At 55.0% G+C, this 16,559-nt stretch overlaps 7 protein-coding genes across 7 annotated transcripts; 2 read left to right on the top strand and 5 right to left on the bottom strand.

Moving 5' to 3' along the window:
• Positions 1–635: 635 nt before the first annotated feature.
• Positions 636–2,815, bottom strand: BGZ61DRAFT_340206 (uncharacterized protein; the record flags this gene model as incomplete). Its single annotated transcript, XM_046239290.1, has 2 exons — positions 636–1,139; positions 1,187–2,815. 2 exons carry the CDS (start codon positions 2,813–2,815, stop codon positions 636–638), a joined length of 2,133 nt encoding a protein of 710 aa, XP_046110962.1.
• A 1,459-nt stretch (positions 2,816–4,274) lies between these two features.
• On the bottom strand, positions 4,275–4,922 carry BGZ61DRAFT_91792 (uncharacterized protein). Its single transcript, XM_046257222.1, has one exon. The coding sequence runs from the start codon at positions 4,735–4,737 to the stop codon at positions 4,360–4,362; it is 378 nt and encodes a 125-aa protein (XP_046110963.1). The 5' UTR covers positions 4,738–4,922; the 3' UTR covers positions 4,275–4,359.
• Positions 4,716–6,131, bottom strand: BGZ61DRAFT_91787 (uncharacterized protein). Its single transcript, XM_046257221.1, has 2 exons — positions 5,224–6,131; positions 4,716–5,168 (listed from the first exon to the last, which is right to left on the bottom strand). Exons 1-2 carry the CDS (start codon positions 5,912–5,914, stop codon positions 4,777–4,779), a joined length of 1,083 nt encoding a protein of 360 aa, XP_046110964.1. The 5' UTR covers positions 5,915–6,131; the 3' UTR covers positions 4,716–4,776.
• A 2,631-nt stretch (positions 6,132–8,762) lies between these two features.
• BGZ61DRAFT_489904 (chaperonin Cpn60/TCP-1 family) lies at positions 8,763–10,554 on the bottom strand (the record flags this gene model as incomplete). Its single annotated transcript, XM_046250273.1, has 4 exons — positions 8,763–8,822; positions 8,878–10,249; positions 10,304–10,455; positions 10,552–10,554. The coding sequence occupies 4 exons, from the start codon at positions 10,552–10,554 to the stop codon at positions 8,763–8,765; spliced, it is 1,587 nt and encodes a 528-aa protein (XP_046110965.1).
• A 220-nt stretch (positions 10,555–10,774) lies between these two features.
• On the top strand, positions 10,775–13,818 carry BGZ61DRAFT_441644 (eukaryotic translation initiation factor 3). The gene is made up of 3 exons (XM_046244614.1): positions 10,775–11,307; positions 11,389–12,922; positions 12,978–13,818. Exons 1-3 carry the CDS (start codon positions 11,036–11,038, stop codon positions 13,410–13,412), a joined length of 2,241 nt encoding a protein of 746 aa, XP_046110966.1. The 5' UTR covers positions 10,775–11,035; the 3' UTR covers positions 13,413–13,818.
• Positions 13,819–13,881: 63 nt separating this feature from the next.
• Positions 13,882–15,300, bottom strand: BGZ61DRAFT_339546 (uncharacterized protein; the record flags this gene model as incomplete). Its single annotated transcript, XM_046239238.1, has 5 exons — positions 13,882–14,362; positions 14,424–14,877; positions 14,954–14,990; positions 15,043–15,068; positions 15,129–15,300. The coding sequence occupies 5 exons, from the start codon at positions 15,298–15,300 to the stop codon at positions 13,882–13,884; spliced, it is 1,170 nt and encodes a 389-aa protein (XP_046110967.1).
• A 369-nt stretch (positions 15,301–15,669) lies between these two features.
• BGZ61DRAFT_472530 (uncharacterized protein) lies at positions 15,670–16,230 on the top strand (the record flags this gene model as incomplete). The annotated part of the gene is made up of 1 exon (XM_046248351.1): positions 15,670–16,230. One exon carries the CDS (start codon positions 15,670–15,672, stop codon positions 16,228–16,230), a length of 561 nt encoding a protein of 186 aa, XP_046110968.1.
• Between the last annotated feature and the right edge of the window lie 329 nt (positions 16,231–16,559).

Consider the following 16,559-nt stretch of genomic DNA (forward strand, 5'->3'; position numbering starts at 1 on the left):
GGGTGCAGACTGGCCGTCCCTCACGTGACACACTTGGGCTCTACGTGAGTCTGAGAGTCTGAGACTGAGACAGCCTGGTTGCCATCATCAACAAAAAGCAAATGCATAAATTGGAATGTTCCATTGCCAGGGCACCCGTACAAGGTACCTGTACCCCTCAAATTCCTCGAAGCTAACTTCTACCGAGCCTTGCCAAAATGGACATGATGCCACATGGCTGAGACATTCTCATCCCAGGTTTCACCCTGTCTATAATTACCGGCTGCAACCACCACGTCTGAGACTGTCATGTGTGAGAGCGTCCATGACAGAACTGCAAAGTTCAAATCCACGTTTGAGTGTAGAATCTAAAATTTGATTCAATAGGTCACCATCCATTCTCTGGATGTAATAACGATTACGAAGTTAAGTAACTAAGTTCCATCTCCCTCCCATTCAAACACCTTTACGCAAAAGAGCCGCTCCTCTGGCTGAGGTTCCCAAGATGTCGCCCCTGCATCAAACGCCGAGAAATGGAGTCGCGTATGTCCCCATCTATACCAAAATATACATATCAGCTCCAAGGGAGCGTAAATACCGTCCACCTATGTAATCAACGTCGTAGATTTGCTGCCGTTGCCCAAGACATAACTTAGCTAGGCCTTGCCAGCCTCGCGGACCGAGATCATAAATCGGTCTTCCGCGCCGACTTCGCCAGCGGGTCTTGCAGAACGCACGCTGGCATTCTGCACTGAGAGGACCGCTTTCACTTCCCCTGAGTTCTTTGTTCCGAGCAGAGTCATTTCTCTGCTCAATAAGAAGGCCACAGCCGCGCGCACCATGAGACCGTCTCCTTCGAAGACATATACATCCCATAACCTTGCGGCCTCGTCGATGGCAAGCTGTGCCGTGAACATGCTGGTGAAAATGTCGCGAAGGTAGGCTTCCAGTGTTGCGGGGTCGACATTCATAGTCAGGTGGTGGTGTAACGTGGGGGATTTGAGTGCCAGGGTTTGCAGCACCAAGTTGCAAGCCGATGACTGAGCGCCCGGGTCCGCTGCATAAAAGGACAATGGTAGGGGTCGATTAAGAACGTTGGAGAGTGAAATGAACGCTGCGGCGGGGTTTGGTAGGTTCAGCAGTAGCAAGGCAGCGATTGTCTGAGATTGTTAGTTTCATGTATCACCAAGGATTTCTTCACACTCACATTACAACCCGACACATAGCCAATATCGCTCCGGTACATGGCATACGCGCTCAGCACGTCAATCAAGCTCTGGTTCAGCGGTCCGCTAACCTCAAAGATGCGGAGGTCCTTCCAGGTCCGCTCGGAAGCATCCTTGCGAATTTCCTGGAACCACTTGGCCTTCCTGACGTCGTCCGCGTCGCCCTTGTCGTCCTTGACCCGAGCATCCACCTCTCTCGCTCTTGCTAGTGCTGCTTCAAATGACGTTTCGCTGAGGCCCAGCTCATTGCCAATCGCTCGTGACCATACGACTCCTCGGCTTCGAGGCGCAACACCCTTCCACCACAGCTCCCTCGTCCTGCGCTCTCGGATGGCGTCGTTCCAGCGGGGGATCACATCTCGTTCCCAGATATGCATCAGGTTATCTGCGGTAACATCACGTCCCTCAACCTTTGCTTTACGGGTGGCTTCTCGGCGTTCTTCAGATCGGGCGCTAGCAGCCATCATCTTCTGGTATTCCTTCAAATGTCGTTTCTCCTCAGCAGGATCCTTGGGTGGGAGCCAGGATGGTCGAGTGCGGCTCAAGACAGCCTCCTTCTCCTTTGAAATGGGAAGAGGGTCAATCATGATATTAGTCTTCCGGAGAGGCGGCAGTTCCGGTGTCGACTTAATTCGCTCCCTCTTGTCATAGGAGCTGTCCACTGATCTCCGACGGGTCGAGGCCCAAGTATTGGGTCGGGTGCCATTGGGCCGTTTGGTCTGGCTCTCGTCCATCTCATCCGCATGCTCTTCCAGCTTTTCAGTCAGAGCCTTGGCTTCAGCATTGAGTTCGGCCAGAGCCGCGTTCCAGCTGTGTGCGCGAGCCTTGAGAGGGCTGCGAGGGGGGGCATCGCTTTTCCAGGAAGGAGACCGGAGAGATCCTTGGGCTTGGGCGACAGCCGGCGTTCCGTTGCCAACGCTCCGGACGCGTTCTTTGGGGGCTCGGTCGGGGGATGGTGATATGGAGTTGGTCCGGCTGGGCGAACGCTCCTGCGGGGGGCGGGGAGAGATAGGAACATTATCCAGGACCAGGCCGTCGGGGATGTCATCGCCGTCGTCTTCGTCACACTCGCGTTCCAGGTCGGTAAAGGACTTGCGATCGCGATTCGTCTGCCAGCTACCACGGCGAGGCTTGGCCGGACGGCTCGGGTCTCTCGGATTGAGCGAGTATGCAGGGCTGGGGGTTCGGCGCCGTGGAAATGGGAGGGACGAAGTGGAAGGACTGGTCAAGGGCTTGGGGCGACTGGCCGAGAGAGGCTCAGTAAGAGCACTTAGATTGGTGCTGCGCGGGTTCGAGGCGAAGACGTTGGTCTGGAGGGCCGGAAAAGGCGGACGGCCTTTCAAAGCAGTTCGGCCGGCTGCGAGGGTTCGTCCAGTGGGCGCCTTGACGGCTAGGGAGCGGATGTTGACCTCAGATGGGCTCTTGAGGGTCACAGTATCGGTGTCGTCATCCAGGCCAATGTCTTCAAAGTGGCCGACGTCGGCTAGGACACTGCCATCATCGCTACTAAAGGACTGGAAAGAAGACGATTTTGAGCTCTTGGAGGCCGTCATCCCTGGAGGTGACTCGGGGCTAGGGATGACGATATCGAGGTCGTGAGCGCGAATCATTGTCGCATGGCAGGAGGACAATGGCGGTGCCGAGAGGACGAGAGTTTGCGGTCGTGTCGCCCGAGGATCGTCGGGAGTCGTCTGGTTCGGGGTTGTCTCGTGTGTCGATATGTCTGGTCTATCGGTGAAGTCGTCTTGAGCGGTGTCGTCTTGTTTTGTTCAGCGGGACGTAAGCGGGCTGTGCAGGGTCGAGGTTGTTGCTGGGCTGGAGCTTGGGCTGGTTGATGAAGGAGTCGTTTCAAGATTGCCAGGGTCTGACTCGGGACGGGAGCTGGTCAGGGAGGGGAGATCCGTAATAGGAATGATATAGAAGCGAGATGAAATCGTGATTATAGCGAAAGTAGTAAGGGAAGCGCAAGATGGGGGAGATCGATCAACGATGGAGTCGCCTGGCGGAGGAGTCGGGCGGTTGTTGCTGACGCTGTTGCTCCCATTAACGAACGACGGGGAGGCGCAGCAGCGAGCGAGAGACGGGGTTTTTGTGGTTAAAAGATGCGCGTGTAGCAAGCGAGAGAATCGAGGACCCAAAGAAGCGAGAGAATTGGGATCCAAGCACAGTAGGAAAGCAAGCAAGTCGGGGAGGGAGTAAGCAACTCAATCGGGGGGCGAAAACAAGGAAGATGGAGAGTGCAGAGTGCGTGCGAGAGTGAGAACGCCTGATGACGATGGCTAAGGAGGCGCCACAAACCAGAACCGCAGAACCGCAGCACTGCAGAAAGCGCCAAAGCGCCAAAGCCAACACACACACAACGCCCGTCCCATGTCCGTCCCATGCACCTTCCTGCGCCGCCAACGCCGCCAGCGCCGCCCAGCAAAACGGGCAACCAGCGCCCAGCGAACGGGAAGGCGCGACGCAGTCCAGACCCAGACAGGGAGGAGCCACGGTCCGAAAACGGCATGGCGCGCACACGCCACCCAGGATGGGCCGGGGTATGTACGTACCTGCGCACCGCTCCCACGCGGGCGGGGGACTTGCGCACAATTTTTGCCCGCCATTTTGCCCGCCATCCGCCGGGTGGCATGGCCTTATCGGGGCAAGCCACCACAGGGGACCATGGAGGGGTGCGTACAGTGCATGGCCACAGCAAGACGGTGCCTGGTGCCTGAGAATGGGCGCGCCGCACAGTGCCCGTGCTGTCAACGTCAATATCGGACCCCTGCCGCCTGTAATCTCGGCCGCATATGCGCGGCTAATCAACCTCTACAGCGAATCACGTTTCAGGGTTCCGAGGCATATTAAAGTCGGTCTGGGCAGCGGCCTTGAACGCCATGTGTGATTTGCCTGGTGCCTCCTTTCTTCTACATAAGATGTCCCACTACCGAGGACACTCCCTGCGCATTATGTAGCCTTGCACCATCACTTCCTTGTTGTTGAATAAAATTGTGTCTCACAAGACAAAGCAAACCCCTGCCGTGGCGTCGGCATCACTAACAAGTTCCCCGCCATCAGCCAATCCTCAAAAGAGTGCACAATCACGTGCGTCACTTCAACCCAACGTCAACATCGAAATGACATCGCAATCAGCCCCTATCACCACCCAAAATCATCTACCAAGACTGCTGCCCGCTCCGTCCCGAACCCTCTGCTTCTTCGTCACGGCGTGCATCTTCGCAACCAGGTCTTCCTCGCTGTCGGACCCTGATGACGAACTCTCGTTGTCCGTCTCCCCAGCGCCCCAGAGCTTGAGTGCTTCAACCCCTTCTGGCTTGGCTGGCTTTTTGTCACAGTCCTTCGACTTTGGCGCCAGGTCTCGTCGGTTGTTCATGCTCTCCTCGACAAAGTCATCCAGTGACTGCTTCTTCATCGTGAACAACGGCACAGTCGATCCCGCCAGATGAGAGTATCTCATCATGAGGTTATACCAAAAATTGCCGTACTGCCTGTCCGTCTTGATGCCTCGGTGCAAGAGTTCTGCTTCCATCGCTCGTGAGGTCACATCTGAACGGGCAACCGGGAGTTTCTAATCCGTCGTCCATTTGTATCGCGACGCACTGTCCTGGCCTTGGTTGGCAAAGACTTCCCCAGAGGCTATCTTCTTCTCAAGCCGAGCAATTGTAGGCTTGATCGCATGCTCCGAGACTCCATCTCGAATCACGGCCGGCTTGAACTCCCGGACATCGAAACCAGATTTGTTGTCTACAATCCTGTTGTGTTGTTCTCCGGGACTATTAAGGCTCTTAGTAACCTTTGTGGGTTTCGTCTGCTCCTTTGGATCTGGAACCGTGGGGTCGACTTTGATCCTGATCTTCGAAGGGGTGTCCATGTCCATACTGCTGGTCTCTCCATCCGTTTCATCTGCCTCGTCGGAATTTGTGTCGTGTGTGACTGATTTCAAGGGTGTCAAATTGTTCTCTACTCGGGCAGTCAGTGGGAAAACTTGCTCGGATCAAACGTGGTGAGTACTTACTCTTGTAGATCCATCCTCTGTTCGCAGGAGTAGAATGTATCTTCTTGGCACTGAGCTTGCGACGAGGGCTCCAGAATGCGTCAAAGGTTCCCATCACTTTGGGCTTGCTCTTCTTCACGTTTGAAGCAAGACGTTTCAGGGCAGTAGTGAACTTCTTCCCAGGCACTAGGGCCACCTTCTTGGAAGCTGAAGCTCTGACTGACTTGGCTTGCTTCTTCGTGTGCTGTATTCTCTCGCTGGGCGAAGACACAGCATGTTCAGCCAAGGGCGAGACATTGATTGATGAAAACGGGTTGCCTCGGCCGTCTTTCCACTTTCGAGGCTGACAGGGCCATGTCTTTGGGGCTTTCAAGATACTCTTCAAGCCACCTGTCGACATGCTTCGGCTGCTTGGCAGGATTTTGGGCGATGGCATTGAGCAATTCTCTTCGGTGCCAAGGTCGTCCGAGAGCTCAAAATGAGAATCAGCGCGAGATTCGGAACGACTCATGTAACCAAAGGGGCTTCCGAAACTTGCGCTCGAAGTCGGAGGCTGGTGGGAGGGCGGGGGTGACGATTTGACATTACAGCTGTTGTTGGAGTCGTCACCGGAGCTCTCGCCAGAGCCGTGATAGGAGAGCGGGGACGAATGATCCGAGTAGGAATCTGGGTCTGGCTTGATGTCCCGATTTTCTTCTTCGGGTTCGGACATGTCTAGGCTCAAAGCTTCTCTCTTCCAGATCCTCTTGAAAAGAGGGAGGGATTCTTCATCGCTGATGTCAGTTGCTGGTTCTGTCTTAGCTCGCCTAAAGTCATGCGACGGTTCTTTCTTGATAATGCAATCTTCCTCTTCAGACTCAGACACATCTTGGCTCAGCGCTTCCTTCTTGCTGGTAAACCCAAAAATAGTAGAGAAGTCCTCTTTGGCAATGTCTGAGGGCTCTTCCCTGGGCAACCTGCATGGTGCGGGACGATCATCAAATGTGGGCGAGTTTATGGAGCCGTCTGGAGCAGATGGTGGCGATCCCCCGACTTGGCACAACTTCGCTTTGCCTGAAGAGGTGTTGGCACCGACCCCGTCGTGATCTCGACTTTCAACGTATGCGCGGGCGGCAGTCTGGTTACCTCTCGAAGCATCCTTAGCGTCCTAAGCCACGGGAGCAACGGTCACAGACACATCTCTCCCCTTAACATTACCCGCTGGTGCCGCCAAATATTCAGGCAAAATGCCATGGACCATATCGACCATGGGTCTGTCGCAAGTGATGCACGGTGTGGGTGTGTTTGTGAAGTCGGGCTTGGCAAGATCGGGCTTGGCAGGGACAGGTTTGACAGGGCTGGATTTGACAGGGTTGGCCTTGGCGGGCGTTTGGCTGGATGAGGGTTGTTGCAATCGGGCAGGTGCAGCTTTGCTCGAGGTGCCGAGTGCCTTCTTGCGATGCTTGGGCTCTTCTTCGGAATCTTCACCATCCGCGTCATTCTCGTCGTGAGTAGCTCGTTTCTTGGGGGTCCGGACAACCTTGACGATCTCGCAATCCGAATCATCGTCTTCTCTTGGCGGGTTATCAGCTACAGCAACTGAAGCGTTGGAATTCCCGACTCGTCTCTTCTTTGGTGGTGGTTTCTTTGCCTTGTTTGGAAGACTTCGCTTCGGAGTGGGAGAGGGCTGAACCTTGTCGATGAAGCAATCAGGATCATCCTTCTTAGGTGTGACTTGGGCCGAGCTGGCCTGAAGTTTAGTCCCTTTGAGAAATTTCGCTTTGATAGCAAACCGATTCTTCAGCAGAGGGCCAATGGTGTTTGCAGCAGCAGGGTTCGAAGAGCCAGTAGCTGGGTTCGGACGAGGGGGCAAGGATGCTGCCCGAGCCTTCTGGGCGGTTGGTTTCTGGGTAGCTGGTATCTGCGCAGCTGGTTTTTGGGCAGCCGGTGGCTGACTAGCTGGTGCTTGCGAAGCCGGTTTTCGGGCAGGTGTTTTCTGGGTAGTTGGTCTCTTAGCAGCTGGTTTTTGACCAGCTTGTTTCTGGGTAGTTGGTGTCTGCGCAGCCGGCTTCTGGGTAGCTGGTGCTTGCGAAGCCGGTTTTCGGGCAGGTATTCTCTGGGTACTCGGTGTCTGCGCTACTGGTGTCTGGACAGTTGGTTTCTTGGCAGCTGGTTTCTGGACAGATTGTTTCTGTTTGCTGGCCGGCTTCTGCTTCGCTGCGGGGCGTGTAGGGGTTTTGGGTGCAGCTTCCTTAGCCTTCGCTCGCTTTGCGGGTGTGGCCTTGGGAGTTGAGGCCGTGTTCCGCTTGCGTTTCTTGGTGGGACTTGGCTGGACGCTCTGGAGCATGCAGTCTGAGTCTGAACTGTCATCCCCAGATGAGAGCTCGATTGGGGTGTGAGGGGATGTGCCTAGAGGAAGCTCGATGGGCTTTGTTGGTGTTGTACCACTTGCGGCACGAGGGTTTCTTCCACGTCGATTCGGCTGAGGCGTTTCTGGCACATTCTCGTTGACCCGCTTGATATTCTTCTGGGCTCCTTTAGGCGACGTAATATCCTCGGAGGGTGGCGTCGAAGGAATCGAGATGAAAGAAGCGGCAGAAGGTGTGTTTTGTGTGTTCAAAGGTGGCTCGGCAGTTGCGTGCCCACTGCCCTGATGTCTTTTGCGTGGTGAAGGATTCTTGCCGCTCGACCCAGGACCTTGTTTATCCTCGTTGGAAGCAATGACTTGGCTGCCACCGGGCTTGCGGTTGTTGGTATTTGGCGGGAGATCGGGCTGAGAGCGCCTTGGCGACGGTCCCTGGGAGGCGAACATGTCGGAGATCTTGCGTTGAGACATGACCGCAGCGTTGCCGGCGCAGTTTCTTGTGGGAAGTTGCAGTAGGCACTCTGATGTTTCAGGGTCAGTAAATGAACATCAAAAGAATGCGACGGTATGAGGGGACTGTACCAGAGAGTGTAACGTAGATGCAGCAAGGTGGAACAAAGGTAACAAAAGTGAGATGACAGGCGCAAGAGAAGACAGAGTGTGGTGGGCGCAAATCTCAAAGACCGACGAAACAAAAAGCCAAACGAAACTCGGAGAAGGGTATGTCTAGGCGTGCGCCTAACAGTGAAGATGAAATCGAAGACGATGTAGGCGAGGCACAGATAGTGTCGGGGTGAAGTGATCGCGGCCGCAGAGTATGACAAGTGAAGGTGAGAAGAAGACAAAAAATTAGGCAGGATTCTAAATGGTCATGTTGCGAAATAAACGCAGTGTTCAACCACTGTTGTTAGGTGCAGACAGCGACGGCGGGGTTGGGTGGCTGCAGACATGGCAAAGTGAGTGTAAAGTGAGATGTGGTTGACAAAAGTTGGTTTTCCCAAGCAGCCTGACGCAAGCAGATTATTGGCACGGAAAACAAAACAAAACAAAGCCAAGCAATCACAGGTGAGACGGAGCGTATTGTTCGTAACGAGGCGAGGTGCTCGATCACGATGGTCCTTTTGCATTTCCATGCCCCCACATCTATGGTATCATTACAGATCATCATGGTCTATGCCTATCCGACACATCCTCATCAGCTACCAGAGCCTCTGCCTCACATTCGTTCCCGTCTGCGAGGCGCTGCCCGGATGATATCATCGACACGGAGAAGGAGCTAGATAATGTCAGTCAGTTTCTCATAAATATAAGACGATAGAATGGGTTCTCACCTCTGCGGCCTCGCTGGCGGACGAAACAACAGCCTTCTTCAACTTGTAACTCTCAATAACACCGAGGTCCCGCATATCCGTGATGCCACCGCCGGGGGTCATCAGGTCCAGGCCATAGGTGGTGAGGCCATCGTAAATGGCTTTTCGCAAACGGGCGACAAGGTCGCCAGAGTCCAGGCCGGCGTTGTCGGCCAGAATGGTAGGCAGTTGCCTCAAAGCAATGGCGAAGCTAGACACAGCCATTTGCTTCTTGCCCTCCACGCGAGTGGCGGCTCCCTCCACGGCCTTGGCCATGACCATCTCAGCACAGCCACCACCGAGGGTGGTACGGGGCTCCTTGATAGTCTGGGACAGAACAGCCAGGGCGTCGTGCAAGCTTCGCTCTGCCTCATCGAGAAGCTGTTCGGTAGCACCACGAAGCACGATCGTGCAAGCCTCACCGCCAGAAACACCGGAGAACTTGATAAGGGTGTCCTCACCAATGATAACCTCCTCGATCAAATCACAGTGTCCCAGCTTGACCTGGTCGGGGTGGTCGAAAGTCGAGGCAATCTCTCCGCCAGTGACAAGGGCCAGGCGCTCAATACCATCGAAGTCGGCGTGCTCGATCGACATGATGCCGGCATCGGTGAACAGTTGCTCGGGCCAGTTGTAGATCAACTGGCGGTTAATGAAGCAGTTGATGCCGTGGGACTTGATCTTCTCGACCTTCGCCTTCATCTTATCCTTCTCCGCCCGCTCCAAATCTGCGAGCTTGCTTGTGCCGGTGACCTTGACTCGGGCTCCAAAAATCTTGACCTTGTCGGTGTCCATGGAAGTGTTGGCCACCAGAATCTTTGCCTTCTCCAACCGCTTGGGCTGGTTCACACCGATCTTTTTGTCCAGGATGAATCCTTCGTCGAGGTAAGAGTCGCTGAGCTTTCCTCCGGCCTTCTTGATAATCTGAATGTGGGTGAGGTCGGAAGACTTCAATCGAAGCACGGCATCGCAAGCGAGCTCGGCAAACTGGTCTCGGTCCTGGGCCAGGACCTTGGAGCTGAGGGTCGTCCGTGCAATGGCGAGGAGGTCATTTCGGAAAGCCTCGGGGCTCTTGCTGTGGTCAACCGCCGACTCTTCCAGCGCCTTCAAGGCAGCACGGCTCGCTATTCTGTAACCCTCGATAATGGTCTGGGGGTGGATCTTCTTGTCAACCAGCTTCTCGGCCTCTCGTAGCAGCTCGGCGGCCAGAACGGTGACGGAGGTGGTGCCGTCACCGACTTCGTCATCCTGGACCTTGGAAATGTTGACTAGGACCTTTGCGGCGGCGTTGTCGAGGGCGATCGCTTTGAGGATGGTGGCACCGTCGTTTGTTACCATGATTTCGGCGGTCGAGCTAGCACGTTGTCAAAAAGGGGGGTCGCGGCGAGCTGGGAGACGGCGGACATACGCGGACTGCAGGATCTTGTCCATTCCTTTGGGACCGAGGGTGCTCTTGACGAGGTCTCCCACGGCGATGGCGCCAACAAAGGCGGCGAGACGGGCATTCTCACCCTTCTCCTCGGTGGTGCCCTCTTCGAAAATCTGGGTTGGTTGGAAAGACTGGCGGGGTGGAAGAAGACGAGACATGTTAGCGTATTGGTTCCTCTGGGCAAATCACCCAAATAACAGTTGCTCCAGGATGCATAGGGGACATACCATGACGGGCAATCTGAATATTTCACACGACAAGCCGGTCGAGTCGGAGGAGGTATGTCGTCGAAATGCTTCAGCCTTGGGACAAGTTGCAGCCTTTTTCTCGGGAGCTCCCAGCTAGCATCAATCAGCAAAACCAGGCTCCCCGCCAGCACCATGGGCCACACGTGACTTGCCCCGCGGTCGGGAAAAATTGTCGGCGGAGGAAGATCGCTTCTCCGTCGCGCACACTTTGTGGAAAGTGGAAAGTGAAGAACACCAAATTTGTGCTGCATCAGGTCGGCCACCGCAACAACTCGAGCCTCCGTCGTCCCCGAGCTTGCCTCTTGCGGTCAACCCTTGCGTGTCCCGAAGGCCTCATCTCCCAGACCGAAGCCCTCCATACGCTTCGTCTTCGCACGCCGATACCACAAAAACACGCGCTGTTCGCCTGAAGAGAGAGCGGGGCAATTTTTCTGCACCCCTCCACAACCACAAATCGCCCATCATGGCGCCCTCATTCGACCACCTGCGCGAGGCCGATCTCGACGACGACGAGTTCAACGAGGATGATATTGATATTTCCGACCTGCGAGAGCGCTTCGAGGTCCAGCTGGAACAGGGCTATGACAGCTTTGTCGTCATCGACGGCCTGCCCGAGGTCACGGAGGAGCAGAAGCCCAAGCTGGTCAAGTTCTTGTTGAAGAAGCTCAACACTGTTGGAAAGACCCGGGAGGAGTTGATATACATGCCCATGGGCGACAACGGAAAGTCTCTTCGGTAAGTCGTATCTGGCTGCAATTTTGGTGCACCTTTGGCGCATTCTTGCCGCACGCATTTCGCTGACCTTGGCGCCCTCAGTTTCGCCTTTGTTGAGTACTCCTCTCCCGCAGAGGCCGCTGCCGCCACCCGCCAGCTGGACCTCGTTCCCCTCGACAAGAAGCACATCCTCCGCGTCAACAAGGTCACCGATATCGAACGATTTGGACGAGAAGGCCGAGTCGACGAGACCTACCAACCCCCTCACATTGACGAGTTCGTCGAGAAGGAGCACTTGCGATGGTGGCTCCGGGATCCCGCTGAGCGTGGCCGCGACCAGTTCGTCATGTACCGAGGCGACGATGTCGGTGTTTTCTGGAACAACGAGAAGGATCAGCCCGAGAGTGTTATCAACCGCTTACACTGGACCGAGACGTTCGTCCAGTGGTCTCCCCTCGGTACCTACCTGACCTCTGTCCACGCCCAGGGTGTCCAGCTGTGGGGTGGTTCCTCGTGGTCGCGACAGGCCCGATTCGCCCACCCCTTCGTCAACCTCATCGCCTTTTCCCCCAATGAGAAGTACCTCGTCACCTGGTCTAACAGGCCAATCTCGATCCCCGAGGAGGGCCACCCCGCTCTATCTATCGACGACGATGGCAAGAACTATGTCATCTGGGACGTTGCTACCGGCGCTCCCCTCCGATCTTTTGCCAACCTCGAGCCCCCCAAGGCTGAGGAGGGCAAGCCCCCGCCTAAGCTGCAGTGGCCCGCCTTCAAGTGGTCTGCTGATGAGAAGTATGTCGCTCGGTTGACCCAGGGCTCTTCCATCTCCGTCTACGAGCTCCCGCGCATGAACCTTCTCGACAAGACCTCAATCAAGATTGAGGGCGTGATGGACTTTGACTGGGCGCCCGCGACCCCCCGCCGAGACGGTGTCAAGGAGTATGAGCAGCTTTTCTGCTACTGGACTCCTGAGATTGGCAGCAACCCCGCCAAGGTCGGATTGATGAGCATTCCCTCAAAACAAGTCGTGAGATCTCTCAACCTTTTCAGTGTCAGCGACGCTAAGCTGCACTGGCAATCCGACGCCGCATACCTCTGTGTCAAGGTCGACCGTCACTCCAAGTCCAAGAAATCTCAGGCCACCACTCTGGAGATCTTCCGCGTCAAGGAGAAGGGTGTCCCCGTCGAAGTTGTCGACACCATCAAGGACACTGTCATCAACTTCGCTTGGGAGCCCAAGGGCGACCGATTTGCCATCATCACCACCACCGAGCCCGTCGGCGTTACCGCCGTTCCCCCCAAGACCTCAGTCGCCTTTTTCTGCCCCGAGAAGGCCAAGGGTCAAGTCGTCGGCAACTTCAAGCACCTCCGAACTCTAGACAAGAAGAACAGCAACGCCATCTACTGGTCTCCTCGAGGTCGGTTCGTGGTGATTGCCACCATCCACAACCAGCAGAGCTCCGACTTGGACTTCTTCGACCTTGACTTTGAGGGCGAGAAGCCCGAGGCTGAGAAGGACCTCACCGCCAACCTTCAGCTCATGAACGTCGCTGACCACTACGGCGTGACGGATGTTGAGTGGGATCCCTCTGGCCGATTTGTCGCCACTTGGGCCTCAGTGTGGAAGCACTCAGTAAGATATACCACCATCCCTGCAACCTGATAATTTCGTGCTAATACCTTGACAGATGGAGAATGGTTACCACATCTACGATTTCCGCGGCGAGGCTCTGCGAGAGGAGCCCATGGAGAAGTTCAAGCAGTTCGCCTGGCGCCCACGACCGCCCACCATGCTCAACAAGGATGAGCAGAAGCAGATCCGCAAGAACCTCCGAGAGTACAGCCGTGTCTTTGAGCAGGAGGATGCCGACCGTGGTGCCTCAGCCGATTTGGCTGTTGTGGAAGCTCGCCGAAACATGCTCGAGGAGTGGGTCTCGTGGCGCGAGTCGGTCGAGGCGGAAGCTTTGGAGGACCGAGCAGCTCTTGGCCTTCCAGCTGATCCTCACGCTGCTCTTCTGGAGGCCAAGACGAGGTCGATCGAGGGAGTTACGTCAGAAGAGGACCGGGTTATCGAGGAGATCGTGGAAGATGTTCTTGAGGAGAGTGAGGAGGTTATCGTTTAGACGGCTTCCCTTTTCTTGCATTTGCAGGGAGTGATTCGCTTGTACTGGTAGAAAATTGGTCAGGGCGACGGGTCACATAATGAAATTCTTCTACATATCAGGACGGGCATCGGTTCTAGTTTGGTCGAAAAGCATTCTTTTTCGCGTAACGGTCCATGGCCATCTCCCCTCATGAATACTTGATGAACTTGTTACTCTTCGGGTTTGCCGAATGTTTCCAATACCATGTCTAGCGATAAGGCCTCGTCATTTCGCCACGTGAACATTTGGATTGAAGCGAAAAGGGGTATATATATTCGTATTCGAACCCCCAGGCCAAGGGGAAGAGCTGCCTTTGCATTCCATAGTCCTAGCATGTACATGTCCGCCCATAGGTCTGCCCCAATCCTGTTAAAGTACATCCCACGGTAGAATAATTCTGTATCAAATCCAACCATCTCGCTATCCCATAGTAATTATCGGGTCTCCATTATAAACTATCTGTCTTTGCTGTTGCGTGATTCTTGAAATCTGTCGAGTCCCGTGACGCAGCACCGCTGGCGGTTGAATATGTCTGGCTAACATCCATCGTTCGGATAATTCCGTTGTATGTCATGATCTCTTCCTCAGAACCAGTGGGGGAGTCGCTTCGAATCTCGGTGTGATGGCGCCCGCTTCGTATGTCCTTGAGCCCGATGACATCGGTCGTTCGAGGAGCCGAGCGAGAATTCGACCCGTAGTACACATTTCCACTCGTGTTGTAATTGCCTTTGGCGGTGCTTCCAAAGAGTTTCGGGAACCAGTTTCGGACAAGGTATCGCAGAGCAGGGACGGATGCGGAGACGATGGCGAGGTTGACTTCGATGGTCGAATAGACAATGGTAATGGAGTAATGAAAGTCGTTGGCGCCTCCTGGCTCGTAGTAGATCTTCATAATCTCGACGAGTCGGATGATAGAGACAATCGGGACACTAAATATCGACATCAGGTCAGCATCACAAAAATAGTCATTGAGGGAGATTGGACGCTTACATTAGACCAACCATGAAGACGCCGATAAGAGCCAGTTTCGTTCCCATGGGCATCTTCAAGCCGAGGAAAATCCAGAACGGGAGCGCCAAGACCAGGAAGTCAGTCAACAATACCAAGAAACTGGCGATGACGTGAAACTCCTTCTCCACGCAAAACGCATTCGCCCTGGCCTCCATATTCCAGTTTGCCTCTATTGGCAGGCATTGGAGAAGGGCAACGAAGAAGACGGCAACGGCATGCGCGGCGTTGAAGGCATTCAGGGCATGGATGCTCCATCGGACTCTCTGCTTTTGGCCGCCGAGACGGAGGAGGAATACCAAGACTGAGGCTTTGACGAGGGCTAGGATAGGGTTGTATACCATCTGGGCGAAGAAGAACCACCAAAGCGCTGCCGTCGGGTCGTAGTCCACTGGGACATCTAAGTCGTGGAAGCCAACATACGACAACCTCACATCTAGATGGGGTCAATTTCAGGGGAAACTACTTTGGGAAGTGGGCTCGAAGCCATAAGTGTCAGAGATTGAACATACACATGAAGGTCGGTCCCATCATCAGTAACGCCAACGCCTGGCACAATGTTAGTTACAACAAGCCATGTCAGTGTCGATCTGGCTCATACCGTTGCTAGGCCACAGAGGTAATCATCTGTAATCATCGCCGATCAGTTCCTAGACTCGGTGGGTTCCTACAAGATTCTTCACTTACCAATTCCCCACTGGTGAGTCTTGATTCTGCCATATCCGCGCAAAGCGAAGACAAAAAGGGACAAGATGGGGAAGAAAAATGTCAAGATAACAACGGTCAGTTGGCGAGGCGTCGATGGCAGCCCGTTCACATCGCCGTGAGGAGGCACCCGAGGCAAGAGAGAAGATTCCATCGGCAAGGGCCGCCAGATGTCTCGAGAATAGGACTTTGTGGGGGGGGAGTGGACTTGGAGGTGCGGAACTGCAGGATAGTTGTAGGAACCAACCCTCAACTCGCAGAAGGAATCACCATCAATATCCCAAAACGATTACTCAAATGATGGAGATGGCTCTAGTCTTCTACATTTGTAACTCCTAGCTTACTTGCGCTGTCGCACCTACAGTAGGGCACCAGCTTGCAGCCCCAACTCGACACCAGCCCGAACAGGTCTACGCAAGATTTACTTTTGGAGACGAGACGAACTCCTGCAAGCACGCGAGGACAACAACCGACAGCCAGCGCAAAATCCCTGGCGGACTGGCCCAGAAACAGCATCTGCGTGATGGACGGGACGCTTCATGTCGGGGCTTGGGATTGGGTTGGGCTGAACCCTGGTAGATCATCAGGGACAGGGCCCAACCAACAGCAGGCTGAAATCCAAGATGGATGGATGGACGAGGTCAAGGTTTTTGGGCGTCTTGGTCGGTTATGCTGTTCGGGCAGTGATCGGCCTCTCGTCGTCGCACTAAGTGAGGCCATCCGGTGCGGCTGTCCCGCGCATGAAGCCATCGGGACCGTAGCACTGGAGCCAAAACTCGTGAGAGTTGCCATCTACTTCCACGTGGATTTCCCAGCAAACGTCCGTGGTGGATTGCTTCTTCCCACGAGATCTTACACGTCACCGCACGGAACTCGATCTGTGCCTGAGCACGCGAATAGACGTGTTCAGGGCTGGCTTCTAGAATGCCGTATCCTGCATACGCAGTACGAAGTACATCGGCAGTTGGAGCCCACAGCTGACAGCCAACAGCCGCACCCTCTACGCGACCCTCCTTTCATTTATTCCCCCAATGGGCTGGGCTGGGGCTGCCAGACGAGGGCCTTCCGGGACGTGTTCCGCTAGAACCTTGGGATCCTTCGTTGAAGCTGGGGTAGATGGATGGGAATATGCCGCATTCCAAACCGCCAATGCCGCAGCCCGCTTGCGCTGTCCTCGATACGTGTATTGGAGAGATTCAGCCCATTACCCCAGAATCCGGGTCGGTGGCAAAGGCGTCGACGCCTCCTTGTCACTTATTAGGCTTCGCTATTAAAGCTCTGTAGCGAGTCCGGTATCTCATGTCACGCTTCCCGCGCCCACCACTCCCGCTCCGTAGCTGAATGCCCAGCTTTCCGGGCCATTATTACGACTCTAGACGGCACTCTCTTGGCACACACAGACTGACAAACGAC

This window comes from Ilyonectria robusta (genome assembly GCF_021365365.1).
Source record: "Ilyonectria robusta strain PMI_751 chromosome Unknown BGZ61scaffold_2, whole genome shotgun sequence".
NCBI classification, from domain to species: Eukaryota; Fungi; Ascomycota; class Sordariomycetes; order Hypocreales; family Nectriaceae; genus Ilyonectria; species Ilyonectria robusta.

Excerpts from the sequence above, each read along its gene's own strand:
- BGZ61DRAFT_91792 (XM_046257222.1), bottom strand. The coding sequence starts at position 4,737 with ATGGAAGCAGAACTCTTGCACCGAGGCATCAAGACGGACAGGCAGTAC.
- BGZ61DRAFT_91787 (XM_046257221.1), bottom strand. The coding sequence starts at position 5,914 with ATGTCCGAACCCGAAGAAGAAAATCGGGACATCAAGCCAGACCCAGAT. Across the intron at positions 5,169-5,223 it reads CAGAGGATGGATCTACAAGA|AGAACAATTTGACACCCTTG; the intron begins GTAAGTACTCAC and ends CTGCCCGAGTAG.
- BGZ61DRAFT_441644 (XM_046244614.1), top strand. The coding sequence starts at position 11,036 with ATGGCGCCCTCATTCGACCACCTGCGCGAGGCCGATCTCGACGACGAC. Across the intron at positions 11,308-11,388 it reads GACAACGGAAAGTCTCTTCG|TTTCGCCTTTGTTGAGTACT; the intron begins GTAAGTCGTATC and ends TGGCGCCCTCAG. Across the intron at positions 12,923-12,977 it reads CCTCAGTGTGGAAGCACTCA|ATGGAGAATGGTTACCACAT; the intron begins GTAAGATATACC and ends ATACCTTGACAG.